This window comes from Patagioenas fasciata, chromosome 1 (genome assembly GCF_037038585.1).
Source record: "Patagioenas fasciata isolate bPatFas1 chromosome 1, bPatFas1.hap1, whole genome shotgun sequence".
In the NCBI taxonomy this organism is placed as follows: Eukaryota; Metazoa; Chordata; class Aves; order Columbiformes; family Columbidae; genus Patagioenas; species Patagioenas fasciata.
Window position 1 is genome coordinate 126,889,135 of NC_092520.1, and position 23,193 is coordinate 126,912,327.

The window sequence follows — 23,193 nt, forward strand, 5'->3', positions numbered from 1 at the left end:
TGATAAGTTTTCATGAAAACTTTCAGCTCTATGTGCCAAGCGCTGGTGTCTTCTAACCCACTCTGAGCACATGTGTGTGTGTGTTTGCGTAAGTCTCTGCATCATTTAAAACCTACAAGACATCACAGTCTCCAAGGAGAGCACAGGTCCTCATGGTTTAGTACCACAGAGTGATATCTTGTTGAGAAAGGCCGGAACTGAAGTTGTCTGTGCAGTCTCAGTTCAGCCATCTGATTGTCCTGGTTTTGTTAAAAACAAGTTTCTCTTTTAGTGAATTTGCCTGTCAGCTAAAGCCTTCATGTTAGCTGCATTTTCCTGGAGAACCCAACACATGTTTTGGTAAACCTAGCAATGGAATGCAAACTTATTGATAAGCACGGATGGACATCTCGCAAGAGGGGCAACGAGAAACTGATGACCGAGAGACTGACCAACTGTGTATAACATTCCATTCACGTGAATACTTCATATAAGAGTGGGAGATCACAAGGATCTCGTGCCTTTGTCCCTTTTTCCTTCTTTTCCTCATGGCTGACATTAGGAGAGGACCTGCTGGTCGTCCCTGCGAGCTGAGGCCTAGTGAGAGACTGAATCCATTTCTGGTTGGCTACAGAGTCTAATCCAGGACTTTGGGTGCTGGCTCTGCAGTTGCTGAGACTTACAAGATTGGTTTTGTATATTTTGTATTATTTTCTCTATTCGTATTAGTAGCATTAGTAAAACATCTTTAACTTTTCCAACTCTCTTGTCTCTGTCCTTCTTTCCCTCCCGATCGCCTGTCCTGAGTGGGAAGGGGGGAGAGGGAGGGGCAAAAGGGGAAGTGGGGAGGAGAGGAGGTTAACAGTACATCTGCCAGGGTTTGATTGTCACCCCGCAATCCTAACCCTCGACACTGATACACAAGCTTTATAAAGCAAGCCTTCATTAAAGGGTCATAGGTGGCACTTCCACACAAGATCACACCTCAGCCCATGCACAGGATGGAGACACGGCCATAGCAGCAGTTCATAATCCTACCAGTAACATCAAGAAATCTGAAGAGTCACATACCTGAGACACCAAACCCGATGATCAGGGCAATCACCGCAGCCAGGATGATAATGACTGTAGTCATGCTATTTGGGGAAAAAAATAAAGGACAACATTACCACACAGCCCACCTCTTTCACACCCTACACCTACAGTGCATGTCTGCAGAGCCACCAGCAGGAAGGAGGTTGAGGCCACAGACCTAGACCAAGGTGGAGCAGTGAAGCACATGACCACAATAACCACACTAGTGACAAACACTCGGGTGAGCACTCATCATCAAAGGTGAAGGACCATGTGGTGGGAGAAGAGCCAGGCTTTGCCTTTGGGAGGAGGCAGCAGGTCCCAGTGGAGGATGCTCCTTTCTCCATCCCCTGGTGCATAAGCGAGCTGGGCAGTTCCTGCTGGCACTTGTGAGGGACCAGTTGCCCAGAGAGGTGAGCAGAGCACTGAGACAGGCCCCTGATCCCAGGATATACTCAATACAAGCCAGGCAGCAGGCATGAGGGGGCTGGAAACAGGGCCGAAACTGTGAGCTGGCTGATTTGGGGATGCCCCAAGTACAGATGAGTAAGCGGCTGTTGAATGAGAGGCTGAGAAGACCGCTTACTAAGCTACACAGGCAGAGCAGCCCAGCAGAGGAGGCAACAAGCAGCACGGCATGGAGCAGCACAGCTCAAGCCTTGCTGAGTGCCACCCATCTCCAGCACAGCCTTGGCTCAGACAGACCCATAAGTGTGGCCTGGTGCAGGCTCCCAGCACAGCCAGTGGAGATGTCACCTGCGGCCCTGGGTGCATTGTCACACGTGCTGGGGGTTGTGGCAGTGACCTCAGCTCCGTGCCGGACTAAGCCCTGAAGCAGCTCCTCACAACAACTGACAGGTACATCCCGGGGTGAGGAGCTTATGTGCTGTGCCTGACAGTGTCACAGATTTTCTGGACTCAGCCCCGCTAAGGACTGCTGGAGGAGAAGCCCAGAGAGCTGCAGGAGGTCGTCACAGGGGACTTTTCCCCTTCCCCGACCCAGTAGGCCACTGAAGGAGCTGTGCTGCAGGAGGCACCAGCCACAGCCACCACACCAGCGTCCAGGGCTGGCAGCCCAGGGATTGTTTTGCCCTCTTGTCCGTAGAAACTCCCAAGCTGCCTCTTCCCATCTCATCCTCAGGCAGGACCATGCTGCAAGAAATCACAGCCCTCCCACACGCACAGAAACAACCACTCTGCTTCAGCTACAGTCACTGATTTGCAGTACACTCTTTCCCAACACATCAGGCAGTCTTCTGCACAGGAGCACATTGGTGTCCGTACATCCGCACTGCTCTTCCCAACGTTAATGCGTGCCTGCATCAGTGATTCACACAATTGTGTCTGAAACACCACAGATGCCAGGACTATGGGGCTGATATGGAGCTCTAGGGAGCTGCACATGTCCGTGAGCCCCTCCTGCAGGGAGCAACAGGAGCATGAGAAAGGGAAGATGGGTTGAAAGTAGGAACAGAGAAAGAGGGAAAGGAGAAGAGGGGAGATATTGCAGAAGACTTGCTTGCCCTCCCACTGCCTCCTTTACATTCTCATCCTTAAAGCCAATAGAAAATTGTCTGAGGAAGCCCTGTCTGCACATGCCAGCATGCTCAGGAGAAAGGATCAGAAATGTGTATTTCATCACGATTGTGCCACAAATCTGTATAAATGTTCACATGAGTCAGCAGCAGAGCTGATGGGAAAAGCCACTCATTTCTTACAGGTGGGATGGCAATTTTGGGTACATAGATGCCACTTCCCTCTTCAACAGCCCTTGCCAGGGACAAGGGGAAATCAGGCTCTTCAGAGATTCCTCCACAGAAACTGCTAGATCCAAGAAGCACAAGGGCCTTAAAAATATTTGCCTGCAAGCCACTTGTGTGGCTTGAATCAATCTGGAGTGCAGGGCAAACAAGAGGAAGCTGGCAACCTGGCCACATGCTGACAGTAGCTGTGTTTTGCAACAGTCCTGTCCAGCAGTTCAAGCAAAAAACAATTTTCTGTGCATCAGCACCCCTTGTACTTCCAGTGTTTCAGAGGCACAGAAACAGGCTGACGCAGACAGCTGGGGCTGCACAAATCAGAGTCCTGATGCTGCCCTCAGCTCTTGGCAACACTTTGGCAGCCTGCGGGATGCCAGTCTGTGCATCTTACTCACTTTTCTGTGGTTCTTTTCCTCAGCAGCCAAATGGGGTTTTGCCTGCAGCTCTGGGCAGCCTGAATGCTGCCGAGCACAGCCTGGGGAGAGAGAGAGGCTCGCAGCCCCACCATGACAGGCAACAGAGGTTTAATCCTCCTGATATCTAGCTCTGCGTGGAGTAAGCTTTCCTTCAGGAACAGGTTTAGAGGTGCAAGGATCAAAAACATGGAAGATTAAGAGATTGAAAGTCCCTTGCCTTCCTCCTTATATCAAAGCTTACTAGGGAAAAGAAATAGTGTGGCCAGGGTAACGCAAAAGGAAAGTTTTCAATTCCAGTAACTGGTTAATGGTAGCAGAGCTCAACTTTTTTCACCACTTCAGTTTTATTTTTTGAGTTGTTCTGTTTTGTTTTTTTTTTTTCTGAAATTAATAGAAACCTCTCACTGCTCCTCTGAAGCTTCCTGGAAAATACACCCCCCTCCCTGGGCTATTTCTGCATTTCAAAATTAGCCTGAAGAGGCCAATGGCCTTGAAGAAGCCTGCTGCTTCCAGTAACTTGTTGCCGTCTGGCTGTGTGCAGCCGCCTGGGGCAGTCAGAGGTGCTGGCAGAGCCAGAGGATGGTTCTCAGAGCAGCAAGAGGCAGGAGTTCATTTTTTCACACCCATCAGTTATTGCATTTTCCTGACAAAAGCCAGCTGGGTTGCCTCTTGAGAATAACAGAGCTGGCTATTACATGCATTCCAGACTCACAAGAAATACGACGCCCATTGGATATTTACACCATGTCTACTACTGATCTCACTTTTGACAGTGAAAAGGTACAGATAATATTACTGTTTAAAACTTCATTGATGCCCCCTGTGAGAAAGATGGAGCACAGTTCATGCACGAGAGGTCTCTTCTGTCCTCCCCACTGCTGTTCGGCTCAGGTGGAATGGATACTCATAACAGCTGAAACCTTTCTGACAGAGTAAACACAAACAGAGGTGTCTCACACCCTTTGCTGGAGCCTCCAACTCCATCCAGCCTGCAAAAGCCCACACCTGGGATGAAGAGATGCAGCTTGGTGGTAGCTCTGTTCAAGCAGTCACGTTTAGATGCAAGCTTGATCTGCGTTCACCAGAGGTTGAAACAAGTTTGCCACTTTACCTGTCTGGTGGGGATTATTTTCCACTAATCACAAGATAAGGTTATGAGGTAGATATTTTTATGGACTTCCCCATGTTACTTCTTTTTCTCACTGCAGTTGACCAGGACTTGGCCAATAGCTCCAAAGGAAACAGGATCATTGAAAAGAGAGACACAAAGCAGCTTGTACATCTTCCCAGCTCCTAGTCCTGACCCACACAGCAAGCAAACTTGCTGTAGGAGAGCTTCTGACTTTCTTCCCACAGCATGCTGACATGATGGAAACATAAGTGACTCTCTGAGGGCCAACAGAAGGAATGGAGAGCTTTCCTCAAGCCATTGATACCCCAGCTTACCACAGCATTCAAACCTGAGGTAGCATATTCTAGCCATGCACAGTTTCTAGGACACTCATCTCCATCCTGGCTACAGTCGACAACCTGCACAGTGATGTCCGAAAGCTACATGGCCTTTCTGATTGTATAAAAGAAGCCGTACTGGTATTTAAGTAGCTTGGGTCAGTGCAGTATAGAGTCAGGCTGAAAGGAGATGCCGCCTTGAAAGCTCCTGGCAGCAGAGTGATACAGCTGAGGAGTCTGGAAAACACAATTCCCTCCCTCCCCTCTCCCAAAGAAGATGCAGATAATACCATACCTCCAGAAAATGACCTGGCCTTGGGATGCCATAGTCACAGCTTCTACAAAGATGAGCAAAACACCAGGTGCCTAAAGGTCCCACACTGCTCAGCACAGCCCCTGTTCTTTGCATGATATATTCTCCCAGGCTGTCCTGCTTAAATAACTGGACTCAGCTAAGGAGTGGTGAGCCAAAGCAGTGAACTCTCAGGAATGAGGAAGGAGTGAGAGCATCTCAGCCCCCCCCAACCAGGGTAGTCAAAAGCAGGGAGGCCTGGTTATTCACTGAGACAACAGGACAGACTTCTTACACCAGCCATTAAAGAAACATGTCTGATTCAAAACAAAAAATAACATAGCTCATGGTTTGGTGGCCAGCTAATCCTGCGGTCAGAGTGCAGCAGGATGAGTAGCTCTTGGGCATAACAGGTTGAGAAGGGCAGAGAGATTGCAAAAGAGCAGAAAAGGGAAGGCAGCTTGCACCACTGTATTCAGTTTCCCAAAGGGCAACCTGTGTATCCACTCATCTATGTATGGGCTGTGTTCCAGGGAGGATGGGAAAAGGGAAATTATTGAGAGTCCATAGCCATCTCCAGCAAGTTTGGATGGTTGGTGGGAGGGAACAGCTTTCCCATGCAGAGCTGAGGATGTTTGGAGGGAATAGGAACAGTCCAACACCTAATAAAAAACCAAATTACTTTCTCTGAAATAACCAGAGTTTAAAATCAAGACCAAGCAATACTGGTCAATGATGATCAAACTGGCTGCAAGTCTGAGTAGGGTTCAGGAGCGCTTACAGTGCCTTGAGGGAGTACTTCTAACTGGGCATGTGTGAGATTTCAGAAGTGTGCACTTAGTCTCATGGACCACAGTTCAACTCCACAAGAGCCTGTTCACCTCCACAAAGGATGAACATGGCCAGATGTGGTGCACAACATGTAACAGACTTTTCTACACAGCAGAGAGGGAGCTGGAAGAGGCTGTGGCTCTTGCACAGGCACCAAAGTCAGCAAATTCTATTCCAAGGCAATTAGCACCCACGACTCATCTCTTCCAGCCTCCTCATGCCAGGCTGAAGTTACGTGTCACAACTTGTCTTCAACTTCTCCCACACCCCACCAGCTTTGACTGGTGAGAGTAGAGATCCAAACCTTTACTAAACCTAGTCACCTGTTAGGAAACCCGTCAGCCTCACCTCTGTCCCTGGAAAAGTAATGGAACAGCTTATCCTTGGTGTCATCTCAAGGCATATCAGGGATAAGAGGGTCATTAGGGGCAGTCAGCATGGCTTTACCAAGGGTAAGTCATGTTTGACCAACCTCAGAGCCTTTTATGAGAATGTAACAAGGTGGATGGATGATGGCAGAGCGGTGGATGTGGTCTACCTTGACTTCCGTAACGCCTTTGACACAGTCTCCCACAGCATCCTCACAGCTAAATTGAGGAGGTGTGGTCTAGACAATAGAGTAGTGAGGCGGGTTGCAAACTGGCTTAAAGAGAGAAGCCAGAGAGTGGTGGTCAATGGTGCGGAGTCCAGTTGGAGGCCAGTATCTAGTGGAGTGCCTCAGGGGTCAGTACTGGGGCCAATATTATTCAACATATTCATTAACGATTTAAATGAGGGAATTGAGTGTACTATCAGCAAGTTTGCTGATGACACTAAGCTGGGAGGAGTGGCTGACATGCCAGAAGGCTGTGCTGCCATCCAGCGGGACCTGGACAGGCTGGAGAGTTGGGCGGGGGATAACCTGATGGAATTTAACAAGGGAAAGTGTAGAGTCCTGCATCTGGGCAGGAACAACCCCAGGTTCCAGTATAGGCTGGGAAATTACATATTAGAGAGCAGTGTAGGGGAAAGGGACCTGGGAGTCCTGGTGGACAACAGGATGACCATGAGCCAGCACTGTGCCCTTGTGGCCAGGAAGGCCAATGGCATCCTTGGGTGTATTACAAGGGGGGTGGTCAGTAGATCGAGAGAGATCCTCCTTTCCCTCTACTCTGCCCTGGGGAGACCCCATCTAGAATATTGTGTCCAGTTCTGGGCCCCTCAGTTCAAGAAGGACAGGGAACTGCTGGAGAGGGTCCAGTGCAGGGCAACAAAGATGATTAAGGGAGTGGAGCATCTCCCTTATGAAGAAAGGCTGAGGGAGCTGGGGCTCTTTAGTTTGGAGAAGAGGAGACTGAGGGGTGACCTTATTGATGTTTATAAATATATAAAGGGTGAGTGCCACGAGGATGGAGCCAAGCTCTTCTCAGTGGCAAACAATGATAGGATAAGGGGTAATGGGATCAAGCTGGAACACAAGAGGTTCCACTTAAATTTGAGAAAGAACTTCTTCTCAGTGAGGGTGACAGGCACTGGAACAGGCTGCCCAGGGAGGTTGTGGAGTCTCCTTCCCTGGAGACATTCAAAGCCCGCCTGGACACATTCCTGTGCGACCTCACCTAGGCGTTCCTGCTCCAGCAGGGGCATTGGACTAGATGATCTTTTGAGGTCCCTTCCAATCCCAAACATACTGTGATACTGTGATACTGTGAAACAGAGTACAATTAGCGGATGGTTTCCTGCCAGATTAGGGATTGAACTGGCTCCCCAGGTGGTCAGAGGAGTGTCACATCCGGTGACATTTCTGATGGGGCAGGACTGCAGGGACAGAGGAACAAGGGTAGGACTTTGTGCTTTTAAGAGTGACTAGGCATTGCGTTTACTCAGCTGTTCATGTGCTACTTCAATTTGAGTGCTCGACTGCAAGTTAATCACTCTCCTGGTAAAGGAACTCCTGAATGCCCTGTGCAAGGCTGTCCTGGTTTTGTTAAAAACCAAGTTTCTCTTTTAGTGAATTTGCCTGTCAGCTAAAGCCTTAATATTAGCTGCATTTTCCTGGAGAACCAGATACATGTTTTGGTAAACATAGCAATGGAATGCAAACTTATTGATAAGGAACAGATCCACATCTCGTGAAAGAGGCAACGAGAAACAGGTGACCAAGAAACTGACCAACGGAGTATAACATCCCATTCACATGAATACTTCATATAACAGTGGGAGATCACGAAGATCTTGTCCCTTTTTTTCCCTTTTTTCCCTTTTTTCCCTTTTTCATCCCTCTTGCTTATGGCCGACATTAGGAGAGGACCTTGCTAGTTGTCCCTGCGAACTGAGGCCTAGTGAGAGACTGAATCCAGCTCCGGTTGGCTGCAGAGTCCAATCCAGGACTTTGGGTGCTGGCTCTGCAGTTGCTGAGACTTTCAAGATTGGTTTTGTATATTTTGTATTATTTTCTCTATTCTTATTAGTAGCATTAGTAAAACATTTTTAATTTTTCCAACTCTCTTCTCTCTGTCTTTCTTTTCCTCCCGATTGCCTGTCCTGAGTGGGAAAGGGGGAGAGGGAGGGGCTGAAGGGGGAAGGAAGGGAAGAGGGGGTTAACAATACATCTGCCAGGGTTTGATTGTCACCCTGCAATCAAAACCCTCGACAAAGGCCAGTGGCAGAACTGTGAACAGGATCTACTGTGAACGCTCCAATCCTGGCTGTTACTGAAAGCACATCCTTCATCCTCTGGCCTCTGAATGAAATGAGGGATGGAAATCTTTAATCTGAGAATTACTGAAGCTCTTTGGTTGTTGCAATGGTTTAAACTTCAAAAGCAGACTTGATATGGTTTCCACTTCTCCTCTGCTGTAGCATGGAATAGCCCTTTTTAGTCTGAAAAAAAAACCGATTTATTATGTAGTATTCTACTGATCACTAAACCTCTTGTAATTTAGCACTACGAGGAGCTAAGAATAGCTCTAGGCCATAGTGGCCTGGTGGGAAATGTACATTAGGAAATATCCCGTTGCTCTCAGTGACACCTGATTTATGGCTGTGTTTGGTGCAGTGTGCAAATGAGGTGTCATCTTTCAGAAACAGTTCACTCCAGGTCATATCTGCAGCACACCTCACTGCACAGCCAATGATCGTTCCATGTTGGAAATGCCTGTCTGTTTCTCAGAACAGGCAGCCCTGGTAGGACCAGGGCAAGTCCCATTCGCCGGGGTAACATCAGATTGATTTCTGAGCAACTCTCATGCTGGAGCCTACTCCTCTCTGTATGTTTACACTGCAAAAAACAACAGAGGTTTTCAGGATATTTCCCAAAGAAATGAAGGGTCTGTGACTACATGGTCTGCACAGCTCTTACCACTTTTGAATCTGTTAGCAAATTCCAAACAAATGTGACAGCAGGATCTGGTCTCACATGGTCTGTGAAAGCTGGTGAGCACCTTGGGAAGAGACGCAACAACTGTCTTTGCTGAGGGGAAGGTGAGAGCAGGCACAAAACATTACCAGTTTTGCTGGGCCCACCAGTCAGTGCCCTACAGCTGGTCACAGCACATGGTGTCTCTTGCCTGCATGAGGGAACAGTGGAGGCAGGAAGGACTGAAGGTGAGTCAGTGTCCGAGAAGATGTTCAGTGGTCTGGGGGAGGCATGGGTACAAGAACCAGACTGCATTCGCTTTGCCCTTCCTGATACAACTTGTTTCTTCCCAAATAATAATTCTGTCAGAAGAGTTCCTCTACTTGCAGGAAGTTCATGCCTTATTTCAGTGTCACTGGAACACTGGAGAAGCTGTCAGTGAAGGAGGAGAAACAGAAGATGGAGTTGTGGCAAGCTGACAAGCAGTCAAATTTGACAGGGCACTCAAGAGAGGTGAAGGCAGCCAGCAGGCTGAAAAAGATGAAAGCTATCATTTGGATTTGGCCAAAAATGTTCTACATTTTTCCAGCCTTGTGATCCGACACCTGTACCAATGATGTCAAGACATACTTGAGAAGTACCAGAAATGGGAACACTAGCGATCTGGAAGAAAAGCTTGGCCCAGCTTATCAGCTCTACCTGTCCTCAGACTTGCCTGCCCTTGAGGAGAAGCCAGAAGCTGTTGGACTCAGAACAAGCCCTTGTCTCTCAAAACAGGGAGGTGGTGAGTCACCCTTTACTGGAAATAGACAAAGTCCTCTACACTGCCTGTGAGCCACTGCCAGGATCTGTGTTGACATGGCACTTCAGATGGCCAGTGCACCCTTGTGAACCAACTCTTGCCCTGGGAAGGCCAAGAAGCCCTGCTGAGCCAGCTTCCACACTGCTCCTGCTATCTCCTGAGGACAAATAAGACACTCATGCACAGAGCTTCAAGCGCAGCTGTGTCACCAGTGTGGTTTCCCTCTTCTGAGAAGGGAGAGATACCCTAGTGTGATACCTGACTCTAGAGGCAACTACATGGAACCTTCCAGGCTGCAGGGCCCCTGCCAGGTGTTCCACAATGTCTTGTTCTTGCTGTGTCTTTTCTTCCAGCTACACCCTCTTTTCCCAACCTAGGGAATAAGTCCTCCTCTTGCTTCCCAAATCCACTCCTCATGTTCATCCCTATTTTTTTCTTTTTTCAAACTTTGGAGACTGGCAATTTTAACACCAAGAGCTTTTGTCCTGGTAAAAATACCAATATCTACTGTTCCGTCAGTCTGCCTTGAAAATACTTCTGTTATCTCAAAGACCGGCTGGTAAGAAATAACATCACATAGCCCAATAGACTAACTACACCTCCTAGTCCACCACTTGCATGCACAAGGTTGTTTACCAACCGAGCACTGGAAGCCATTCCTGGGAATGGCTGTTGGGGTCCAATGTGAGAATCCAGCAGATTAGCAGGATATGTTGATTTGGCAAAGTGTTCTGAGTAATCAACACTGAGGGCAAAGTCTGCTTGCAAATAATGGGAGGACACTCACACCTAAACCTCACAAAGTGACTATGGTCATTAAATGTATTTTATGTACATGATTCTTCAAGCCATCCTCACACACAGCCCTCTTTGCCCGAACACAGAGTGGTAGCCAGTCAATACCTTATAATCCCTGGGACTGACTGAGCCTTCAAGTCTAACAAAAAGAAAAAAAATCAATACAAGGGCCTGAGCCTGGCAGTATCAGCACCCCATGCTGTATGAAAACTGCTCACCTCAAGCTGACTGCAGTTCCCTGTAGGGTTTATATATTTTCTGGTGTAATTCTCACTAACAGCTTCTTGGGAAATGTCAGCGACAGGGTGTGTAAGTGACGCTTAACGCAAAGAGAAAACACATTCCTCTGTCTGAGAGGACTAAGATTTTTTTAGACTGAAATTATGTGCCTAGAAGGTAGTGTTGTCCTTATGTGTTCCCTCTGCAACACAGCATGGAAGCTCTGCAAAAAAACAATGCACATGTTCCTGGGGGGGAGCAAGAAATAGAAAGACCCAGAAAATAAGGCATTTCATTTTACATCACATTCTGTACTTAGGGCTGACTCTGCACATAGCAAGGACAAGAATGAGTTACTGTTTGTTCCATTAAAGGTTAACTCACATTAAACTTTCACTTTGAAATTTCAGAGTCAGCAACTTGGAGACTTGAATTGCCTAACTTGGAGATTTAAGCTGCCTAACCTTCCCTTGTTTGACAGCCCTTTCTGGATGATTAATGGAGAGCTATAAACAGAATTTGCATAAGGATATCCATCTCCTTTGCTGGGAAGAAGAGGCTTCAAAACTGGCTTTGTAAGAAGAAAAAACGAGGGTCTTCTAGGTCTGAGCAAGCAAACAGGCAGCACAGGTTTCTACTATTTCTACTATTTACAAGCCAGAAAGCAAGAACCAGTCCTTACTGTTGACACTGGAGCAGCATTCCTCTCCCCAGTGACCAACAGTCAGGTCTTTGTCCCCAGGTCCCCAGGCAGTACTTGGAGCCCCTAGCAATACACACCTACCAGTAATGTTACCCCAGGGCAGTAGCATTCCCAGTCTCAACTGAACAAATGTGTTTTGTAAAGGAAGGTACCCAGGGTGTCTGCTTCATGCAGGCAAGCAACAGGCAGCAATTGTCAGGTTAGCAGTTGCCCTTCCAGGGAAGTGCCTCTTCCTCCTCATCACAAATGCCATTTCCCCAACTATGGGTTGGCAGTGTGTGTACAAGCCCAGGAGATACACCTCCTTCTCCCCCAGGGAAAATGGGGCAAGCTCTTCTAAAAACAGAGCCTTGCCAAGACTGCACAAGCCGAATCCAGGAGGTTCAGTGTATTCCATCTCCTTCTGTTGCTCTTGCCTAGTTGCCCCAGTTCAGGACAGATACCTGCAAACTTGCACCTCTGGTTCCTGCTGGTGCTCAAATTGTTCCCAGATCTTCCCATGGTGAGCTGGTTGCTGGGCGCTCTGCTCTTACAAGAGCAAGTGCTGGATTTTGCACATGGGATGCAGCAACCCTGACTGTACGTACAGACTGGGGGATGAGATGCTGGAAAGCAGCTCCATGGAGGAGGATCTGGGGGTTCTGGTTGACAGCAAGTTGAACATGAGTCAACAGTGTGCCCTGGCAGCCAAGAGACCCAACCATATCCTGGGGTGCATCAAGCACAGCATTGTCAGCTGGGCAGGGAGGCGATTGTTCCGCTCTGCTCTGCACTGGTGCAGCCTCACCTGGAGCACTGTGTGCAGTTCTGGGCACCACACTATAAAAAAGATATTAAACTACTGGAGAGTGTCCAGAAGGTGGCTGTGAAGTCGGTGAAGGGTTTGGAGAGGAAGCCGTATGAGGAGCAGCTAAAGTCACTGAGCTTGTTCAGCCTGGAGAAGAGAAGACTAGGAGACCTCATCATGGTCTACAGCTTCGTCACAAGGGGAGGAGAAGGGGCAGGCACTGATCTCTTCTCTTTGGTGACCAACGACAGAACCCGAGGGAATGACAGGAAGATATGCCAGGGGAGGTTTAGGTTGGACGTTAGGAAAAGGTTCTTCCCCCAGAAGGTGGTGGAGCACTGGAACAGGCTCCCCAGGGAGGTGTCACAGCCCCAAGCCCAACAGTGTTCAAGAGAGTGGACAACGTCCTCAGACACATGGTGTGAACTGTGGGGTTGTCCTGTGAAGGGGCAGGAGTTGCATTCGATGATCCCTGTGGGTCCCTTCCAACTCTGGACATTCTATTATTTATGATTCTGTCTCCAGCACCACCCCTGCAGTGCTACGTCCCACACCATCTCCATAGAGAACATACAATAATATATAGTCTGGGTGAACGACATTCTAATTCCTGTTCCCATCAGTGCCATGGGTTTTGCTTGGATTTCCTTTGGATATATTACCAACCTGCCTTACTCCTACTTTGCAGGGAAGGCATAATGCAACTACAGCTTACTTGGAGAAAATATAAGAGTTGCAAACACAACAGCAGCTCCCAGGAGTGTGACTGTGCTACATGCACACATGCAAAGATGGAATCCAGCAGCACAGATAAGAGCGAGGCAGAAGCCATATGCAGGCTGACAAGCCTTTCTAAGGTATGAACATGAACCCTCTGGAATGTGCCCCAACAAGCAGCTTTGGTCTCTTCAAGAAGGACAGCAGAACCTGTTGATCCTGCAGAATGAGACACATCTTGGCCCTCCTGTGAGGTAACTGCTCAGACTGAGTTTCCACTTAGAGCCTGACCCCATGGGCCTCAAGTCCTCAAAAGTGGGGGCAGTACTACAATTCCCAGAGCTTGCTCCCGTTCAGGCACGAAACAACTTTGCATACACACCCCCAGATGAAATATAAGGCACAATTTTATTTTCCCTCATCCCCCTTTCTCAGCTCATACCCATCACGATGTTGGATTCTGGCAGCGAGGCTATGCAGTGGTTGCGGAGATCCTTGTGGCTTGTGCTCACGCAGCAGTGAGCAGCAGTGCCTTGAGCTTGCAGAAGCTCACCTGGCTGCTCAGAGTGCCACTGTCCTGAGAAAACTCCTCTGCGAATTGTTGCTGGCTGGCCCACCCGAACACTCTGAGCTCTCCTTCACTTGTCCACAGCATGACCAGTGGTGGCAGCCAGGGTGACCTTTGTGTCCATGGCCACAGCCTTGGTAGCCACCTGCAAGAGAAGCAGAAACATCAGCTCAACCCAAAATGGGCCAGAATATCCCAGTGTGTCAGAGGTTTTCAGAGAGTGTTTCAACCCCAGGACTTCTGTAAAACAGGGAGGCACATGCTGTTGAGAGCACAGCATATTCAAGGGCAAAACTGTCAGGACTCCATAAAGGTCTCCATAAAGAACAATCAAGAGGGACCTCCCATTCCAATATCTATGCCCCAGATGAATATTTCTGGCCCCTTGCCTGTTGAGTAATGCAAGACACAGGTCTGCAGAACTCCATGCCAGCTGCTAGTGGCGATGGCCAGAGCTAGATACAGATGAGGCAAGGGAAAAGGAAGAGGTCTGTTCTATACTAAAAACATGTAAAATACACAATGACACATGCAGGTTAAAGACAGGGAAGCTGATCAGAATTAAACAAATAAGGGAGTTAAACTCGCATTCTGAAGGACTGTGCTTTCTCCAGAGTACAGAATTGGGCACAACAGCCCTGGAGCAGGAACACTATAGATGCAGTGAGGCTTAGCCTGACTGAAAAGGGCTGAAAGACAGAGGTGCCCTGCCCCATCTCCTGCACAGTTGGCTCAGGTCTCTGTCTAAGGGGTGTGCTACAAAGCCCCTTAGCAAGTCCTGCTGCAGTCGCATCCTACCAGAACATATGTACATACAAGTTATCACAGTTCTGATGCATGTGTGGGCTAGAGTATCTACTCAAAGCTACCTACACTAGATAGGACCAAAGGCAATGTACTTCATCATGTCAGCAATGTGGGGAAAGCTGAGAACCCACCTGGCATTGTCCCACCACAGGCACAGCGAGCAGCTTTCTGCCCTCCGCTTGAGCAGAATGTGCAGCAGTGAAACACACCTTGGTGCTCACGGAACTTGTTTTTCACCGTCAAAGTGAACGGAGAGCCCTGCAGAGGACAAACAAGCAGAGAGGCTGCTGTAGTGGATACTATCAGATGTTCTGTGTTTTCAAAAACCAACCGTGTGATCCTGCTAGTCAGAGATCACTCAGGCCAACCTTCAACTGCTAAGTGGTAGAGATAATCCTTAGAAAGATTTAAAGCAAATACTTGGAAAATAACAGAAAATAAAGAAAAAGCAGTGCAAGAGAAACAAGAAATGCTACCTGTACGTGTTGCCCTTTCACATAGACGCAGACAGCATACAAGCCTGGCTCCTCAGGGCTGTAGGAAATATGGTAGGTCCCATCACCATTATCACACACTGTTGGCATGACTGCACTATGAACAGAGAGAAAACCAGGAAGTCAGTGACTGGCAGGAAATTGCTGTAAACGTGAACCATTGTTTGGCCTAGATTTGTAGTCGGCTCCTTATCCTCAGCCTTGTTCAGGAGCTGTGGGTCTCAAGCAAGCTTAACAGGATGCACGACCAATGCTCAAGCAGTGAGTAGCTTTCACACTCTCCTGCTACTGGGAGCTGCACTAATCATACAAAGGAAGTCACACAAAGCTAGCTGCACTGCAAGGATTTGTAGCAACCCTGAGCACTGAAAGAGCAGAAGATGACAGAAAGCACACTTGAAGGTCAGATTATCCCATCAGATAAGAGCCCTCAGAAATGTGGTAAATTCACAGCTTCAGAGAGCAGTTACCTCCAGAAAAGCCCCTAAAGAAGACAGGAGATAAATGGGGCATGTTTGGATCACTTCGACCACTGTCCCAACTGCGTTGACCCCATCTCTTCTCCTCAATGCTCTGAGGAGTTCTAGGTCCTTGCTGGTGAATTCTGCCTTTCCAAACTGAAGCTCACTGGGTTTCACAAGGAAACCTGGTGGGCAGAGTGCCAGGAAGAAAGCATCAGCTAGTTACTCAGGGACTGATTGTCTGCTTCACAGAAAGGTGGAAAGAGTTTTCCACAGGTAGTTATCAGGCAGCTTTGCATTGAGGGAGGTCTTCTTCCTAATATCCACTAATTAGTCTTTTGTGCCCACAGCATGACAGTTTATAATCTTCCAGACTTACAGGCTGTATACCCCACCCCCCACCATTTCACATCAATACAGCTCCCTTCATCACTTCCTGCAGTGAACCCTGTGGTGACACTTCACCCTCTTCTGTAGCTGCTGTGCCTCAAAGCCAGACGGTTTTCAGCAACGAGTGCAGCAACTGCATACACGCAAGAACAAGAAATCAAGTTAATGTGGCCACAGCGACCTCTATGCCACCAAGCAAAATCCACATAATCCTCATGTGCAAACCTTCCTATGCTGTATGTGTACCTAAAGAAAGAAAGGACACTGGAACAACGATGCTCTATTGATAAGCATCTGTGCAGCCAGCACTGCTTCTGTACACCTTGTCAACACCTCCACGTAGGAAGGAGTTTTAACATCTTGTCCCTTTTTCCATCAGGCCATCCCACCAACACAGTTCCTTGAACAAGTTATGCTAGGATCTTGCTCCAGCTACATTGTATGTACTATAAAATAGATGTTTTTCGTAAGCATTGACCCTCAATTGGTTCTGCATTTGTGTCTGGCTGCTTTATTGTAAAAAGTGCAGCCTGGAAACAGTTAAAATTTTTTTTTTTTTTTTTCTGATTAGCATTTCCACTGTGGAAAGACTTATGAGCTCAAGTTCAGTCTTCCTTGCTTCTGCTAAAAAACCTCCAAACATGCTAAAGTGCTCAATGGTTGCAACTACAACAGAAAGCACAATAAAGTCCTGACACAGATTCTTTCTCCCAAACATGAACTAGATATTTCTATCAACTGTCAAAGCCTCCTGGGCTTGGTGGACTGTCTGACTCAGGATGGTCATTTTTGGGACTGCGATATTTTATGCTCATTAGGTGTTAACAAAAACAGGAGGCATGGCTGTCTGCTGGTAGGGGTGCGAAGGAGTAACAGCTCCCTCTGACAATGTCTAACACCCACTGAGAGTTGAATGTTTTAAGTCCCAAATCACCCAATATAAGTCTGAGCCAACATCCTCAAACTCCACACAACCAAATATAACCAGCAGGGAAGCACTGCTGTATCGATGGAAAGAACCTTTTCTCCTACATATTCTGACCTACATGGTGAAGCATGTCCTCCCATCTGCCCCAGCAAGGAGGGAGCCAGGGTAAGGGAAGTAGAAAGGCAAACCCAGTGAAAGGGGAGTTCTCAGGAGATATACCCACCAGTCCCTCTTGTCCTTGTGGGTGATGGTGACCCTCACGGCCTCTCCTCCTCGCCTCATCTGCTCCCCCGTGGTGTAATTGCAGAGGAGGGTAAAGCCAGTCAGCTTGTTCTGACGGGCACTGTGAAGACCTGCAAGGCAGAGAAACAGGACCAAAAAGGATTCACACCAGCCATGACTGCCACCTCCCACATATTTTGAAGCATTGCAGCCCCATCACAGCAGAGCCAGGAGTCTGCTACTGGGGTGTACAGCTCCTTTCACTCACAGGGTAAAGTAAATATATAACTGGGGATCAGGAGAAAGCAAACAGCCTTAGGCACTGAGAGATGTTGAGCAGGCTTAGCCTAGAGGTCCATATGGATGAGGGTGGTCTTCCTGCCTGCCCCTTTGAGCCCAGCTGTGATCTTCACAGAAGGCTCAAGGTGCACCATGCAACCAGGACGAAGGAGGAACAGCCCCACTGTGTGGGAAACAGCATTGTGGAGCCCCAGAGACCTTGGCACTTACAGTTCAGCATAGAAGGGACTGAACGAGCCCTGGGTCTGTCTAATCTGCCCTGCGCAGGCCATTACTGACCAGAGCTGGCTGTGATCTGTGGCCTGGCCTGAATGTTATCTGTTTTCTGGCCCTACTCCAAGTCCTTAGTAAGCAAACATCCATGCAACCATTAATGCCAGTTATTCCCATGGCAATCTCAGGAGAAGCTGTAAGGGGAATGAACCAACTCAGCCACAGAGGGGATCTGCCTGAACCCATGCTGCAGAACAGCTGGGGATGCCAGGAGAGCATCATATGCTGGCACTGCAGGTCCCATTCCCGTCCCCTGAGTAAGCTGTGATCTTTGGCCTACGGGTTGTGCTTCTCGCACCTCATCCCAAGCTGAGGTCAGTGATGCTGCAGAAGGCAGCTCCAGTACGCTCTATACATCTGGCTGGGGACAGCTCTGTGGCTCCCTGCCCAGCATAGGCCCTCAGCAAGCAATGCAGCCTCTTGCAGGGCTCTAGCTCTGCCCCTAGTCAGTGCCTGGACAGCAGGGAGCCAGCAGTGCCTTAAGCAACACAGTACATGGGTACAGAGAACAGAGAGGTGACTTCAAGGAGCAGCATGTTCCCATTCAGCAGTTGCACAGCAGCCCATTACCTTCCCCATGCAGGGTACATCTGGCTGGATCAACCACTTTATTGAGAATGACCCCAAAAACTTCATAGCCGCAACACTGCCCTGCTCTCTCCTGGGGAGAGAACTGGATCCCATCATCCACGCTGGGCTGGGTGTTGTAAGCAACGCTGTTCAGCTTTGCCAGACGGCTCCCCACCACCCCTTTGGTGATGAGGATCTCCAGGTCTGAGCCGCTCGTCAGCAAGCGCTCCGTGAACTCCACACCTGTCTTCATGTCCAGCAGCAGCTGCTGCAGCTGGGCCTTCTGCAAGAGCAGCATGTTTTCCTTCTGCACCTTCAAGTCCTCCAGCTGCTTCAGCAACAGGCCCCGGTGCTCTTCAATCGCTTTCACATAGCCAGTGGCAAACAGACAGATTTCTGTGGCCACAGCGTCTGTGCGACTGCGGATGGCACTGCCCATGTCATCAATCTGGCTGAGCACACCCTCTAGGGTGACCATGTGCTGCTGGGTGCTTTTCAGCAGCTCCCGCAGGGCATCCCCATGTCTGTGGATGGCATTGCCAGTGAAGTCATAGGGGTGCTGCCGGTGTCTGTCTACAACGCAATCCCGGCACACAGGCTGGTCACACTGCTCACAGAACAGCGTTAACTCCTCTGTGGGATGAGAAGGGCAGAAGAGAGGCTTCCCAGCCTGGCTGCAGTCCTTGGTGTTCTCCAGCTCTGTCACAGCATGAGAGGCCGTCTTCTTCTGTCTCCTAGAAGGGAGCAACCACAGATCACTTTGTGCATGTTGGATATGGAATGCAAACAGCTGAGACCCCTTGTGAATGCCAGTCTGTACAGACTGCAAGTCACAGTGTATGCTGCTCCCTCTAGCCTCTAATGAAATCCACTCTGCATGAAGTGACTCGTGGTCTCCTGAGGACAAGCCTCCACACAAAAGAGGACCGCATCCACAAGCAGCTCATTAGAGGCTGCTCTCAGGCTCCCTGCATGCAGTCAGCACTGTTTTCAGACACAAGAATCGTGTGCCCCACCATGGCCACACACAGACTGGGGAACAGGCTGGCAGGCTGCTACTTCCAGCAGGTACTTCATGGAGCCTGACAGAAGCAGGATATTTGCAATTACCCCCAGAACCCACTATGACAGAGGCAGCAGGAGGGCAATGAGCCCTGCAAAGTGAGAGCTGGCTGGAGGTATCACTCGCTGACAGTCATTTCTGGAGAGGAATGGGACGTGCCAGGCTCCTCAGCCATCAACTCACTGATTTTCACCAGCTTTAAGTTTGCTGAGGTTAAATGAGCTCTAATATTCATTTGGGGAAAATCTAGTTCAGGCCACTGCCAGAAGACAGCCTGTCATTAAACATTAAATATTTCAAAAGTCAAACTCCATCTCCTCTGGCCGTCAGCTTGGTCCTGCTGAGAGAAGACCAAAGATGGGACACAAAGAACCTGTTATGACCCAGACACCCACCATGTCACAGGGCAGCACTAGAATATTTCAATTTTATGCAGTTTTGAACACTGGGAACTAGTTATTGAGCAGGATGTAAAAGCCTCTCCTCCTTCATTGTATCCTGCACTAATGACTTCTGGCAGTTGTGATGGGAGCTCCAAGCCATAAGCAAAGATACACTCTAAGGACCAAGCTTTATAAAGTTGCTCTGGCAACACAAAGCAACCTCACCACAGGGTAGGACATGGTCCTTATACTACTCCTTCCATTTCCCACTAATCTGCCTTGGGTCCAGCACATTTTCAAAGCCTTGTAGCATTATTTGCATAACAGCTTTCAGATTCACACTTTCCTGACTTCAACCTAAGACCTCTCTCACTTATTTGAAGGAGCACAACAGTGGCACTCAGATCCTTAAAAATCTTGCCTACACACCAGGAAATAATTTCCAAATGGTTTTCGCTGGGCCTTGTTCTGCTCTGCTATCAACTAAATCAGGTGCAAGTCTGCAGATACTAGTGGGGTGAAAAAATGATATCAGTAAAAAATGTGGGAAGTGGGTCATGGGGACATATTTGCTACTGCTTCATACCTTCTGCAGTTATTTCTGTCAGTGCAGCAGGCTGCTATTCAAGGTCTCGGTTTATCACTCTCCAGCAGCTTGCATGAGTTATGAGGCATTAGCTAATCAGAATGGTATGCTGAATATTAGAGCCTGGAGTGGAAAGGTAACTAAGAGTCTAAGCCATTTTACCAGAGGCACCAGTAACTGCAGGGGGGCAGGGAAGCAAGGAATATGCCTCAGTTCTTTCTGGGGAAAGAATGTGCTGATCAAGCGGAAAGGAACAGCAAATGTGGAGGGAATAGACTGAGCTGATTAACCCAGTCTAAGAGACCTCCCTGGCTAGTGTTACTGGGCATTTTTCTGACCTTGTCTGTCACCTCCTTGCTTCAGAAGACCATTCAGACTTCCTCTCACTTTTCTTCCCTAGTGCTGCCTGTCCTTTGCCCTGCTCACAGGCTACTGCAGCCACCTCCTCCTCAGCTCCTACGTCTGCTCCAGGCACCTCTTCTTCCTGCCTTACTGACATGACCCTGTCTGAGGTACACAGCTCTCTTCTGCTGCCACTTCTTCAGGTTTTCTGTATTCAAACAGAACTAAATGCTGCAACACCAGGCACACTGTGAAGCAATACTGTTACTGCTGTAAGCTCCCAGCCTCACAGAAATGCTGAAAATGTACACAAGGGGCACAACAGTAAACAGGCACACATACAGGTCAATCATCAGGAGGGAGCAACCACAGTAGGCAGGCTAGTGTCAGGACTTCCACTAATCTCCTTTCACTTCACCTAAGGGTGCCTTTGCACATACACAAAGTAAACATTTCTGGAGGTGAAGAGAGGCAGACCAGCAGTTTAACTTCCTGATTTTCCTTGGGAGATATGCCTCCTCCAAAGCCAGACAGCACAGCACATCAGGCTCTCCATCCTGCTAGTTCTCTGCTGGCACCTGTGCCTCTTGGAGAGCTGCCAGTTTCCTCACCCAGTGATGCTAAACCGAGATGCAAACCAGCAAGCAGGTATTGCCACAGGCAAAGGGCAGCCTGACTTTTGACTTAAAGGCTTCGCCTGAACAGGGCTGCCCAGCCTCCTGCTAGCAGCTTTGCTGGACCCCAGCTGAGTACATAGCACATTTTCAAAGCCTTGTAGCATTATTTGCATAACAGCTTTCAGATTCACGCTTTCCTGACTTCAACCTAAGACCTCTCTCACTTATTTGAAGGAGCACAACAGTGGCACTCAGATCCTTAAAAATCTTGCCTACACACCAGGAAATAATTTCCAAATGGTTTTCGCTGGGCCTTGTTCTGCTCTGCTATCAACTAAATCAGGTGCAAGTCTGCAGATGCTAGTGGGGAGAAACCGCTAAGGACTGAACTGGAGGATGCAGGTTTACCCCTCTGGCGAGCTCTGCCTGCTGCACCCAGCCACACGCTGCCCTCCAGCAGCCCGAGAGGGGAAGTAAGGCCGCCTCGCACACCCCGTGGCCAGGTGGCTCCGTGCGGGCCGGGCCTTGCCACCCCCTCACCTCACCTGTGTGCCTGGCAGCAGAAGAGGCAGAGGTCGGCCCCGCACGTCAGGCACCGCCTCACGGCCGCCCCGTCGGCGCAGAGGTCGCACGCCGCCGCCGCCGCCCCGCCGCGGCCCAGCGCCAGGTAGTCGGGGGTGAGCTGACCGACGCCGCTGGGCGGCAGCGCCACCTCAGCGTCGCACACCGGGCAGAGGACGCTGCGAGCGGCGGCCCGGCCCGGCTCCCCCAGCCGCCCGAGCCGCCTCAGGCAGGGCGCGCACAGCGAGTGCAGGCAGGGCAGCAGCCGCGGCGACACGCAGGGCTCGGCGCACACCGGGCAGCGCGACCCGGACGCCATACCGGCAGCCCCGCCGCCGCGGCCCCGCCGGGCAGGGACGCTCCGCCGAGCATGGCGCCGCGCACCGCCTCCGCGCGCCGCCCCCGGCCGTTGGGCGCGGGCTGCCCCGTTGCTAGGGGAGACGGCGGCTGGGGGGCTGTCGTACCCCAACCGGCGCCGGGCCCGCTGAGAGGTGCTGGGGCTGCGGTGTGAGGGGCGACGGGTGTGCCGGTGCGGCCGAGGGACCCCGCTGCCAGCTCCTCCGGGTCTCCTCCAGAGGGACGGGCCAGGCAGAGGCGGGCAGAGGGGTCCCCACAAGCCTGCTGTCATGGAATCATGGAGCGTCCAGAGTTGGAAGTGACCCACGAGGATCATCGAGTCCAACTCCTGTCCCTGCACAGGACAACCCCACAGTTCACACCATGTGTCTGAGGACGTTTTCCAGTCTCTTCTTGAACAGTGTCAGGCTTGGGGCTGTGACACCTCCCTGGGGAGCCTGTTCCAGTGCTCCACCACCCTCCTGGGTGAAGAACCTTTTCCTAATGTCCAACCTAAACCTCTCCTGGCACATCTTCCTGCCATTCCCTTGGGTTCTGTCACTGATCACAAAAGAGAAGAGATCAGCACCTGCCCCTCTTCCTCCCCTTGTGAGGAAACTGTAGATCTTGATGAGGTCTCCCCTCAGTCTCCTCCAGGCTCAACAAATCCAGTGACTTTACCTGCTCCTCATACAGCTTCCTCTCCAAACCCTTCACCAACTTCGTGGCCCTCCTCTGCATGCTCTCCAGTAGCTTTATATCCCTTGTCCTCATCCTCCTTGCCGAGGCACTGAAGAGCCTCTCCTGCTGCTTGCCACCTCTGACAGCTCCTGTCTTTCCTGAGCCAGTCATCTGGGAAACCGCCCCCTTCCCACACGCACCCTGGGTAGTTTTTGTTTTTCCAGTTCTTCCATCTCAAAACACTGAGGTTATCCACCTGATGGAGCCTGCAGTTCTTTGCAGACCGTTTGCTGGTGCACTGGATGCCTTCAGGCATTCATAGTTTTTCCTTCTGATGACCAGTGAGCTTGCTGAACAGCCGAGAAGCAATAACAGCAAAACTGGAATAGGAACACAGCCTGGCAACACAGCCAGGCTTCACTGTGACTGCCCGTGGAGATCGACTGA

At 49.7% G+C, this 23,193-nt stretch overlaps 2 protein-coding genes across 3 annotated transcripts in view; both read right to left on the bottom strand.

Annotated features, from left to right (window-relative positions):
* The window catches only part of VTCN1 (V-set domain containing T cell activation inhibitor 1), a 10,088-nt gene extending 4,896 nt beyond the window's left edge, over positions 1-5,192 (bottom strand). For both annotated transcript variants that reach the window (XM_065852035.2, XM_071814174.1), the window contains exons 1-2: positions 4,974-5,192; positions 1,051-1,115 (exon numbers count right to left, since the gene is read on the bottom strand). In XM_065852035.2, coding sequence (XP_065708107.2) covers positions 1,051-1,115; positions 4,974-5,005 — 97 coding nt within the window. In that variant the 5' untranslated portion in view covers positions 5,006-5,192. The remainder of the gene's footprint in view (positions 1-1,050; positions 1,116-4,973) is intronic.
* Positions 5,193-13,553: 8,361 nt separating this feature from the next.
* On the bottom strand, positions 13,554-22,417 carry TRIM45 (tripartite motif containing 45). Its single transcript, XM_065846696.2, has 6 exons — positions 21,714-22,417; positions 18,178-18,911; positions 17,036-17,165; positions 15,016-15,130; positions 14,671-14,797; positions 13,554-13,877 (listed from the first exon to the last, which is right to left on the bottom strand). Exons 1-6 carry the CDS (start codon positions 22,400-22,402, stop codon positions 13,726-13,728), a joined length of 1,947 nt encoding a protein of 648 aa, XP_065702768.2. The 5' UTR covers positions 22,403-22,417; the 3' UTR covers positions 13,554-13,725.
* Positions 22,418-23,193: the final 776 nt, after the last annotated feature.

Excerpts from the sequence above, each read along its gene's own strand:
- TRIM45 (XM_065846696.2), bottom strand. The coding sequence starts at position 22,402 with ATGATCCTCGTGGGTCACTTCCAACTCTGGACGCTCCATGATTCCATG. Across the intron at positions 14,798-15,015 it reads TGAAAGGGCAACACGTACAG|GGCTCTCCGTTCACTTTGAC; the intron begins GTAGCATTTCTT and ends TGTCCTCTGCAG. Across the intron at positions 13,878-14,670 it reads CTGTGGTGGGACAATGCCAG|GTGGCTACCAAGGCTGTGGC; the intron begins GTGGGTTCTCAG and ends CTTCTCTTGCAG.